We start from the raw sequence: 12,146 nt of genomic DNA, 5'->3' as shown, positions 1-12,146 counted from the left end.
TGAGAAAGGAGATTACGTCTGCAGAACCATAAAATGGGAGTTTGGGGTGTTCTTCAACTTCCTTTCCCCTTTCTTCCTTTATATTTTTGATTGAAGAGTTTTCCTGTGGCACATCATTTATAACAAATGTGGTTTATTGTGCCTTAAATATGCATCCTAGAATCAAATTGGTAAGTACATTTAGAGTTTTTCTCATATGTTACCCGTATGTTAAGATCATAGCCTCTGTATAAAATCATAACATAGACATATTTTTATTGGCTTTATTTATTTCAGTGCAGCTGTCATTTACTAGTTAGGGTTGAATTCAAATTTTAGGAAAGTTTAATGACATGAGGGTGGAACCACAGTATGTCACCCTAAGAAAACGCTGTATGTAAGACATAATGAATGTGAAATTAGGTCAATCCACCTTTAAAAATGTAAATTGTAGTGTTTACTTTCACTATGTATTCCCTATTCATTTGATTGAACTTCATTGTAAACAAGGGGAAACAAATGTGATCCTGAATCAGGAAGTCCTTAAGGACTGGATTTTATTTAATCACATAGGTATCTGTATTGTCATTTTGCTATAGAAATATACTGCTAAATTTATAAAGGTGCTGTAGTCCCAGAATTTGGTTGTTTTTACAGTTAATACAGCCATAGCGAGGCAACGTATCTTACCTTTTGAGCAAAGCTTCTCTTCCCTGCATTAAGAGCAGTTGAATCATAAGAGGCATTGAAAGGAGAAGATGTTCAGTCCACTAACTAGAAAGGAAATACACAAGGAAAGAATGAGGTTCTTGTTCAATAGCTTTGCCCATGATTCAAAATCCTTGCAAAGAATTGAAGAGAGTATTCTATTAAAGAGAGAGCAGTGTTGTCTCAGTCCAGTGCAAAACAAAGATGCATCCAAAAGCTTAGGCTGAAGGAAACGCAAAGATGAAAATAAACTTCACTGGACTCATGGGGAATTTATTTATTTTTTCTCTGTGGGTGAATAGAGCTGAGAGCTGAATCACGGAAGTGTAAGTGTAAGGCATATTAGTTTCATTGTCACAAGTTGTCACTGTGATCATTTCAGGTTATTTTGCACTCAGCTTCATTATCCCTAGAGATCTAAGCTGCCCTGCTAGAGAGTTCTGTGGCAATGAAGATCAGTAAGAATTAAAACTGAGAGTGAGCATATGTTTTGAAAATCAATGTTTTGTTTCTCACAGGTTTTGGCATTGCAAGTAGTTAAATAGCTGGGCACGGCAGAAATGGAGTCCCTAATGAAATTGTCACATGTATTTTATTATATTCTGAAATTTTACTTTTAGGGTTAAATTTGACCAAGTGATTCCTTTGGGAAGTATTCTTTCTATGGACTGAGGGATACCCAGGTTACATTTGAGCCTATATTTAATTATATTCAGGTGGATTGTTGGACTGTATGCCATATAGGGCACAGTAGCTTATAGATCCCATTGAGAAAGATTCAGTGGTTGCTCTTCAGAAGTATAAACTTCACCCTTTGCTTTGAATATGCTACTCTGGTATGGTCAGCAATTCTGCAGCAATGCTCAGGTTAACACTTTCCAACATGACTGTAAGGATGACAAGTACTTTTATGGATGTTGACAGATTTAGCATGACACTTCATAATCATTTAAAGCAGAGTTTTATAGGCTCATACAATGATATAGTAATACTTACCAACAAAACTGCCTTGACTTACATTTTAATCCTCATTTTGGTATATTCCTGCCATTTGCAGGGTGGTTTAATTGTCCCCAAAATGTTCCTGGGGAAATTAATTCACTCACTGTTCACTGCTTAGCTGTTGGCCGACCCTAATCGCAGAACACATCTGTGCTAACCACTCTGCTGATCTGTGATGGAATTCCAGAAATAGATCATTTTAACGAGACAGTCACTATAGAAACTGTATAACCTCACTAGTTACTATCTGCATCATAACCATTGTTGAGCAAGTAAGATATATATGAGGAGGGGATGGACAGTGGTTTTTTTTTGTTGTTGTTGTTTTTTTCGATTTACACTAAAAAACTACATGAAATAATTTGCAAAGAAATTAATGAAGCCATTTCAATTTGGGAATGAGGTGAAAAATAAAGAAAAAAGATTAGAGTAACAATTCAGTTCCAAATGGAAATTGTCAAAAAGGATCCAGTTCTGGTTCTGTGTCTTATCCTCCAAGAATTTCCATCTCCAGTTAGTTGACAAGGATGTACACAAATACTGTGAGATAATTTCTAATTGCGGGATGAAAACTATCTGCAAAACTTCATAATTTGCAATAAATTTTAAGAACACCATTGTTATCTGATGTGAAACAAAAAGGTATACCTCAATGATTTGCTAGTGCAATGCATCTTATTTGCTTTGCAATGTTTCTGAACAGTGCATGGCTGGCAGCTCTTTGTGTTCCAGAGTAATGGGACTGCATCCAGAAGGAGCTGGGTCCACCTTGCAGTGGCATGTATTCTGAAAGCATGTGTCCCACGCACATAAAGCCAGCCCTACTGTTATCAGAACAGCCCTGTAGTCCTTGAATGCTCTCCCCACAGAGCCTTCACGTGTGTACATGCTCTCCTTTACCTCATGAGGATAGAAAATCACCTTTCACGCACTCTACTTTGCAGCTGTGTTCTGCTTAGCAAAACCCCATGAGGAACTCGTGGCTGTAGCTGACAAAAGCTGAGAGCTGAGGGGAAAGTTTTTCAAGAGCCGAGGAGCGTTTATGTTGGCAAAAGTCAGAAATGGAAGCCAATGGAGGCCAAAAGTTGTTGCCTAGAAGGAAGAAAGAGTAGCTGTGGCTTTGTGGGAAGAGCTTATTATGTAAATAGGAAAAGAGTAAAGAAACTTTAGAGATGAAATAAACAGTGAAAGAGAAATTTCTCAAAGAGGATAAATGCGTGAATCTCTGTAAGAAAAACAACAGATGCAGCCAAAGGATTGTAGATTATTTTGTTAATGAATATTATTTAAAGAAAAGTGTTAAGCAACGGTAGGTGTCTTGTGCAAGATGTACCAAATGATATTTTAACGACCTTTTCAGCAACTCTAACACTATGAACAATCTCAATCTCAATGCTCAACTCTTGGGAAGAGGTTACATACCAGAGGGTAGCACAAAGATACAGAAAAGGAGAGTTTAACCTTTTTCTCTTTTGAAGGAAAATCAGCATTATATTGAAATTTACTTAGTGGGAATATTTAATACTTCAGTGTTAACAGCCTTTTACATGTACAATGACAAAAGGATTCAATGCTGACATAAAGGAGCTGATAGGTAAACAAGAAACAGGAATACAAACAAGTACGTGACTACGTGCTTGGTGTCCAGAAGCTGGCCTTGTCCTATCTGGGATGACTAGAAACACTCTGTAGCCAAACTCCATCCTTTGTGTTTCTTCTGGCAACCGCTGGAACAGAAGGTATCTGATTATGGCCCACCGCTACCATCATCAAAAACAACGTTAACAAAAGGAAGCTGTAGACATGGAGAGGTTACTGTAAGTGAACAGGAATGTGTGTTTGTATTTATGTGGGGACCTTCTACTGTAGCAATAACATCCTTCTTCCGTGCGGTTCCTGAGTGCTTTATGATCATGGCCACATGAAGTTAATGCGTCTTGGCAAGAAACTTTTACAGTACCACTTCTGGTTTATTTATTTTACTTTAGCTTATAGTAGCTAGTAGAAGAGCTGGCATGTGCTGATATTTTAGGAAACCTGGAAATCTTTTCACACACAATTTGAATTTTATCTGGGTTGGTTTTGTGGGAAGGAGTTGGTTAAATAAGAGATGGATGTAGTCAATTCCTTCTTTTTTTCTGAATTGACATCCTCTTCCCTTCTTGAGTCTGCCTGTGCCAGTAATAGCCAAAACAGATCCTCTAGTGTACTCTAGTCCCTCTGCTCCTGCTGCAAAAGTTACAGAAAATGGATTGTGGCTAAGACTAGCTAAGAAGCATGCTTATAGAGAGCATTATTGTGTGGAAGAACAACTGTATTTGAGTGATTATTTTGCTTCTGATTAAAAAAAAAAAAAAGGAATCACAGTGAAAATTATGGTGTTAACATTCTCTGAACTTGGAACAAGACATACTTATTTCTGTTATTTCCAGTTTAGTCACAGCTTGTTAAAAATGACATCCTTCGCTGCTGAACGTATGCTATGTAGTCAAGAGCCTCTGACTGTTGGTGGTAATTTCCCTGTAATTTTCTCCCACTCTATCCTACTTCTTAGTTTTGTAGTTCTGCATTTACCAGTGAGGAGTTTGCCCTCCTAATTCAATATTTCCTGTTCTGTGTAGTTCTGTGGGAAATGTGATTTCCCTGAGGTGTCGTCATATTCACATTAGAAACTCCACTACTACTATGGAAAATGGATAGGGAGTATGAGCAGGGGTAGGTGAGGGCAAAAGTGGGTTATGATGTTTTCCTCTCCTGTCTCCAGCCAGGGTCTATATGCTGCTCAATTGACATCAAAAGGTTTGGCGGAATCAGAAATAGGGGTATTAGCACAGCCACAATAAGCTTGTAAGTATAGCAAAGACAGGAGGAAGAAGCACATTATATATTTTTTTCCTTGGGATTAATGCACAGCTGGAGAGTTATCAGATCCAGTTAGAGAATGGAAGAACATTTATATTTCTTGGGTTCAGTTTAGAGTTAGTAAAATATATTCTGCTGGAGGTGGTTTTCAATGCAAAATGCTCTTTCTGCAAAACTTTGCCAATTTCTATTTCTTTACCACTGAGAAGAAATCAGCTTGATTTTTCACAGCTGCTTCTTGAAAAGTTCTGGATAATTTCACTTTTGTGAGCTTAAAGAGCCTTACAGTTGAGAGTTTTCAGGCAGGCTCCTGTGTTGCTGCTGCAAGGTGGGGAGTCTTGATGCTGTAATGTCTCCCACCTGTGGCAAGTTGGCCGACACAAAGGTGGAAGCTGAAAGCTGAGGAGGTGCAGAAGTGGTGTGCTGAGCCTTTGGCATCTTGCTCTTGTCTGTGATATCTCCTGTTAGGTAGAGGGAAATTCCACGTAGGTGGCATCGAGCCACCAAGCTGTGTTTTACTTCTCCTGAAACAGTTGGTAAGAAGTTTGGGTCAGCCTGAAGTATTATTTTATTTTCATCACCTGAACATAGACAGTCTCTTTCTCTGCAGTGTTAAAATATCTAAGAGCAGGGCTTCCCTTTCTTGGGTCAGGACGAGTTTCTTTCCACTTTCCACTCTATGGACTTTGACAAAGTTAAGAGAGCTATACAGTACTATATAATATGTCCAGAAGTGCTGGGAAAGTGAAATAAGTATTTCACTGATCCTTCCAGTGGCATCACCCAACAGAATTGTTTATAGTTAATGTTGCCAAGGGATAGAAAAAATGTACAATGTGTGGTGATGCACATGCTCCAGTATGTAATAACCTTCCACTGCTGCTGTTTGCTCTTTACCCATAATCTTTCAGTAGCCCTGAGAGAAAAATGAACATATTTTATCTTCAAAATAGGATGAGACAAAGAAGTGCTGTAGTAGGGTGTAGTAAAATTCCTAACTTGAATGCCTGAAACAGAAAGTGTTTAGCCTGAAGTGTACAGGTGGAAGAGATAACTTGCAATATTTTGAAGTGATTGTGAATATGCCTGATGTAACCTGTATCAGCCTGGCTTAAAAGGCTCACTTCAGAGCAGCACTAGTTGGGCCTGACCTTTCCATTTTATGTATTTATTTATTTGCCAGCAGAATATATACATCATTATAAACATTCCGAGCTTAGCAAAACTCAGAGAAGAGGTGGCTCTTTTATTTTTGCAAGACTGACACAGACAATCTGTTTGTTTTTTATACCAAGGCCTGAGCTTGATTGCTATATGCATTTTGCATGAATTTTTACTTTGTGATGCAAAGCAAATATTTTGTAACAATTCAGTAGCAAGGTTTAGACATGCCAGGTTTCATAAGGGGAGTCCAAGTCACTGAAACCTAGAAATACAGAACTGGTGGATGCCTGTGCTTGCATTAGAGACGTGTTCATGTGCAGGTCAGTGCTCTGTCTGCAGGTACAGAGAGAAATAAGCAGCACAAAGTTGTGGGCAAATGTGCTGTGAATGTTTAAATTTGGAGAAAATATCCAGTCTATGCTTAAACCTTGAGCTACTTTGCTTTATCTCTGTTACCCAACCTAAATTTTCTTTCAGACATTTGGTGAAGAAAACAAGAAAGCAAACTGTGGGTAGTGCTTCAGTGACTTTCCTGGCATAAAGAGGCTTGTGAAATACTGTAATACACCGTTGTGCGAGTGAGGAGAAATATGACTCTTTTTTTTTTTAAATCACCGATCATTTTATTGGGCTTGTTAATTGATTGCTAGACATAATGCCTCTTCCCTTTCTCCATTACCTCTCCGCCTTCCACATTTATAGTGTGAATCTAGTAGGTTCACTGACAGCTTCAAGCCAGTGGAAGATGATGGGCTTTGCTTTCTGAGGCTGGCTCAGGGACACTAGGGATAGTGGAGTTAAAAGTCCAGATAGTCTGGCCTCAATTTGTTGGCAGACCTACTCTCTGTCAATACCAACAGTACCTGCTTCAGTACAAAAGCACAATATTAAGGTACTGTTTTGTTATTTTTTTTTTTACATGTTGTGGGAGAAGGTTGTTGCTCATCAGTGTAAATAAAGGTAGAGACCAGAGCACTGTACAGCTCGTACCTAGCTCCACACAACCTTGCAGATTTAGATTTACTTTTTTTTTTTTTTTTTTTTTTTCTCACAACTGTTTCCTTAAATCCCATTTAGCTGCTTCACTGGTACTCCCTTCATCTGCTCCATATCTGAAGAATCCAATGCTTTCTTTTCCCTCTGAAATTAGCTGGCCCTGATCAATCCTTCTGGGGATGGGAGTGTTGGAAGAATAAGAAATAGGAGAGGAGTTTGAGGATGCAACCTTGAAAGGATAAAGGAGCAGAATGCACAGTGTTGATCACGTGCATGGCCAGGGAGCATTTTGCTGGGCTCTTCTCACCCCAGCTCCTGCTTCTTTTTCTGTGCTGAGTATTTCTGTCCTCCTTACCTTTACCCACAATTGCACAGAAGATATTGGAGTACTTAGAATGGAAGAAATGTGTTCAGAGTGGTGTTTTCTCAGGCTTGATGCTTTGTAACCATTTTAGATGTAGCACCACAAGTTAGATGCGAAAAGTATCTGGAACAGGGACTTCACATTCCCCTGGGCTTGACTGTTTTTTTTTAAAGTTGATGGACAGGGTCAATACATCATTTTCTTTTGGTATGGTCTTTCTTGGTTACCTGATAAAGGTTAATTTATCTCTGGAAGCATTACTGTGTACAGTCCTGAAGGGTGAGGTCTTTAGCACAGCCGAGCCAGTCTTGTGAAAGAGATGGCTAATGAAACAAACAGATGCTTCATCACAAGTAAGTAGGCAGGAAGCTAGTTATAATTACAAGCCTCATGGCATGAGCTGACAGTTTTCAGGAAATACTACTGCCGTGTATTATGCCTTACTCTTGCATTTTTTTTCTATTTCCCACAGCTTGTTAAATATACAACAGTTCTCCTTTTCCTCCCCCTGCACTGTACCAATGAAGGAAGCTATATTTAGTCCTTGTCAAGTTACAGCAGCTTTTTTGTAATCAAAAAGTAGAGAAAAAAAGGCCAGCAACAGAGTGAAGGCAAATATTTGTAGCATATCATAAACCTTTCTTGTAACCTAAATATTTAGAAAGAAGGGGGATGTAGGTGGATGCTGTACTTTTTAAAACATGGAAAAGATAAGGAGCAGACTCCTTCCTAAGTGTGATGACATGCTGGAGGATTCTTTTTGCTGCACCATAAGAGAGCAAGAGGACTTCTTCCTTTTTTTTTTTTGCTGACTGGGGATGATTTAGAAAAGTCAATGTTTAACTTTCAGTTAAAAGAAAAAATGTACTGCAAGTTCAAACAGCACATGGAGGACTGCATTTGAGAAGAACTGCCACTGCTATCTCCAGTAGAATAAACATGAACGTTATCCCGGTAGCTCTTGAGGGACTCATTGGCATCCTAAAACCACCAAATTTAGGAAATCTTGAAGTAGAAAAGCTTGCAGTGTGGACTGTGGAAGAAGTGAGTTGCACAGCCTGTTGCTGAAACTGTCCTTCAGTTGCCCCCATCTATGCCTGGTATATTTTGCATTCCTTGACTTTCATTTTTAAGTTGTTTTATTCTGAAAAAAAAAAAAAAAAGCATTTGCTTTAATTTTTATCTTATTTTATCCTATTTAATTCCAAGCTTCTTGCTAGCTTTTTCTGTCATATCTTCTCTGTCATGGAAGATGGTGCTGCAGCTTAGGGCTCATCAGAGCTATTAAGTGGAATAATCAAAGCTTTTCTGTGTGGCACCACAGGCAAATTCTGTGCTGCAGTCTGTGAAACTCAGGTATCAGGTACCCCAAGGGTTTCTGCTTTAATCTGTTTTCTAGGGACCTTCTCTTTTGGCCTCTGGCATATTACTGTGTTTCATTTCCTTTCTCAAAAAAAATTTTCCTTGTACTTTCAATAATTATCAATGCCTGACAATAAGTTGGTACACCAAATAGAATCTGACCTGTGAAATGCCATGTAGAAATGTAATTAACCGTGTGCAGCTTGTAAGGGAAAAGTGAATAAGTGTAGATGCTATCAAAATGTATTCATTCTAATGTAACGTTACTGACAGTTGTTCAAAGTCTGTGATATATTTAGATCATTAAAGCAGCACTCGATCAGTGGAAACATATGCTCATATCTGCTTGGATCATAACCTGATTCTTAAAAAGTCTGAATTTGGTAGTACATCATTCTCATACGCCTAATTACTCTAAAAATTACCCTTGGTTTTGACTCTAATACCATTACTTTTTGACTTGGCTAAGAGTCTGACAGCTGAATGCAATGTTTCTGCTATCTGCTGCCATATTCATATTCTCATACACACTTTATTCTTTGCTTTGCAGATCAGGAAAAATGTGACGATGATGAGATGGAGCGACTTTACAAGTCATTAGAACAAGCAAGCCTGTCTCCCATTGGTGATCGTCGGCTGTCAACCAAGAAGGAGCTTAGAAAGTCATTTATCAAACGGAGCAAAAACCCCTCCATTAATGAGAAACTCCACAAAATTCGAATGCTGAACAGCACATTAAAGGTGAGGTCACAGAGTGAGCCAAGGAAAAGCCTGAGAGAAAGAAATGGTTTGGCTGAAAAAAGAAGCAAGCCTTGACATCAGCCAAATTCTAATTACATATTTATTTAAAGCCCCAGAGAGTTTGGTTAAGTTTTTGAAATTGTTTTCTACTTTATTCAGAATAGTGATCTGTGTTTTGTTGTTAAATCTGAACTGGAAACAGAGGGAATAGTTCAGAAGGGACCCTTCTTGCAGAAATTCCAGCCCATTTGGAAAATTTAATAAAGAAAGCTCCTCTTGGTTAGCTGGGAAACCTGCAAACTCAGCTGAATACACTAAACAAGGGAGCCTTAAAAAAGGAAGAGCAGAAAAAGGACATCGATGATAAAGCACATGAAAACGACCCTGAGCCAAAAAAGTTTTCCTTATGTGATTATTGGGGAATGTACAGGATGTGCCAAAGCTATTGTAAAGACCTCCTGTAACTAAATTATTTTTAATAACAAAAGCATCCTGCTTTTATGTTGGAAGCGTATCATGAACTGGAGGGGTGGAGGGGTTCAGGGGACATTCCATGAAAGGGCCAATAAATTTGTCTTGAATATGGAGATTTATGAGGCTGTTTACCTGCCAGCACCGTTTTGAGTGTCATGGGATTTCAAAACCTGCTTCTGAACGGTACTGAGGCAAACAGAAATCTTAATCATAACATTTAAATTGTAAAGAGGAGAAAGAACAAATCCAAACCTGGGGCTTCACTTGATATTTTTTTTTCTTTCATTATGTTTATTGCCCAGAGAATTTCTGGATGATATTTAAGGTCCCTTCCAACCCAAGCCATTCTATAATTCTTTTTGTATGCATTAGAAGCAGGAATTGAGTATCATGTTTCAAGTATGTGTATTTGGCTTCAAGAATTGTACCCTGGAGAAATACATGTAAAAACTTCTATCAGCACAATAGTTGATTTGATTATTAGTTGCAATGTGAGGGTTGGCTTTGGTGCCCCGGCCTGCCTTAAACTTCCTGAAGACACATTTGAAAAGACAAGTTGGTGTACAGGCATCCTGCCTGTTGCAGGGCTTCCAAGCTACGTATGAGACCCAGTGAAGTCTCTACTCAGTATTAATGAGTCTTCAGTGAAGTGGCACTGACTATAGTTTTATTCTTCTGCATCAGTAATAAAGTGAGCCCATCATACAGCAGAAATTTAGTTTAAAAAGTATGCCAATTTTATGGCACAGGAAAATAAATGTAGAAGCATACTTTGATGTTTTTCCCTGATATGAGCCTCCCTAATAAATCTAAGAAGCAGTTAGTACAAAATGGAGCTGTATTTTCTGGGATAATCCATTTTATTAGACTGGAGCTGAATGCAAGCCTAGAAGCCTTTCTGTCAGACATGAGCAAGAAGGACAACTTTGCATTGATTTAACCCAGGAGTATTGTATAAATTGTGATTAGCAGTGTTTATAACCTTAGGCTTGTCTAACACTTGTATTTAATATGGAAAAAACATTTTTGGAGTGTTCATAATGCATAAAATGTGTTGATTTTTTTTTTCCTTCTTCAAACCAAGGAGTTGGAGAATTGACAAGACAAATATAGCACAGACATTTTCTCACAGACACGAACAGAGTTGCATGCACAGCAGTGTTTGAGTTAGCCTGTCTAAAAGGCAAATGCTTTCAGTGGGAATGTGCCATATTCTTTACATCAGTGAGATTATGTGCTTTTAAAGTCAACTTTTTTAACATAAAATGTGAGACATGAGACAATTGGAAATGATCTATTGGAAATTTCAAAATCAGAAAAGTTTTGCATCTGATCCATATTTACTCTGCTTTAGTTAAAACCCTCTTAGTTTTGAAGCAAATGATTTATGCAAGCTTCAGTGCAATTTTAATTTTGGCCTTTTGACTCCACATCTTTAACAACAGATTAATGTTCCTGCCACAATATATCATTAACAAAACATGCTTAGGATTGTTTGGAAGAGAGAGAAGCTGTGTGCAAATGCATCACAGGCTTAATGAATGTGGGAAATAGATTTAAAGCAGAAGAAAAAATCCACAACATGGCTTTTTGCCACCACGTCTGTGCATTGCAAATACTTCCCTCTCCCTTCTACTTCCCTATCTCCTCTTCTGCTCTTAGGCTATCAGTGTGTCTCTGCATTTATGCCAAAAGCCCTCTTACAAGGATTAGTCTTGAGGGTGGGACCAATGTAAACCAACCGTTTAACAAGTTTTTTTTTTTTCTGTTTGAAAAGTGGTTCAGGCATCATAGGGGTTAGAGTAGTTGAGGGTTGATTAGGGTAGTAGTGTGGAATATGGATATGAGAGCAGCCTGTTGCTACTGCCAGGGAGTGTTGTGGATGTGTGAGTGTTCTCACGGTGTTTTGAAAGCAGCCACTAGCACAGTGTTCTCAGGTGTTATGAAATTGGTGGCAGTACAGAGGATGGCAAGAACAACCCCATTGCTATCACACATAGACTTGGGGGGATGGAGGCAGGCAAAAAGAAGTAAAGGTTTGTTAGTGCAGCATTGTGCCTCCATTAAGAAATTATAGTTGCTAACTGAAGCTTCTCTATCCTGTGATCCACTGCATGGATCGGCAATAAGAGCTAGAACAGCAAAAAGATGGATTGCCTTAGAAAATGTGAGGGCATGACTAAATACCTGAGGGGGGCATGCGAAGAGTATGGAGGAAGGCTCTTTTGAAAGGTGCCCAATGACAGAATAAGATGCAATAGGCACAAACTGAAGCACAGGAGTTTCTGTGCAAACATCAGGAAACACTTCTTTATTATGTGGGTGACTGAGCAATGGCATGGGTTGCCAAAGAGGTGGTGGTGGGATCTCCCTCCTCAGAGTAATTCAAAAGCTGCCTGGATGTGGTCCTAAGCAACCTGCTGTAGATGGTCTTGCTTGAGCCAGGGGGGTTGGACCAGATGACCTCCAGAGGTCCCTTCCAACCTCACACATT

At 38.8% G+C, this 12,146-nt stretch overlaps 1 protein-coding gene across 10 annotated transcripts in view; it reads left to right on the top strand.

Moving 5' to 3' along the window:
• IPCEF1 (interaction protein for cytohesin exchange factors 1) overlaps positions 1-12,146 on the top strand; it is an 88,637-nt gene that overhangs the window by 74,102 nt on the left and 2,389 nt on the right. For all 10 annotated transcript variants that reach the window (XM_066994209.1, XM_066994211.1, XM_048076895.2 and 7 more), the window contains one exon: positions 8,988-9,178. In XM_066994209.1, coding sequence (XP_066850310.1) covers positions 8,988-9,178 — 191 coding nt within the window. The remainder of the gene's footprint in view (positions 1-8,987; positions 9,179-12,146) is intronic.

The sequence above is a fragment of the Anser cygnoides genome, chromosome 3, assembly GCF_040182565.1.
Source record: "Anser cygnoides isolate HZ-2024a breed goose chromosome 3, Taihu_goose_T2T_genome, whole genome shotgun sequence".
Classification (NCBI taxonomy): domain Eukaryota; kingdom Metazoa; phylum Chordata; class Aves; order Anseriformes; family Anatidae; genus Anser; species Anser cygnoides.
This window is presented reverse-complemented; position numbering and strand designations above follow the sequence as displayed.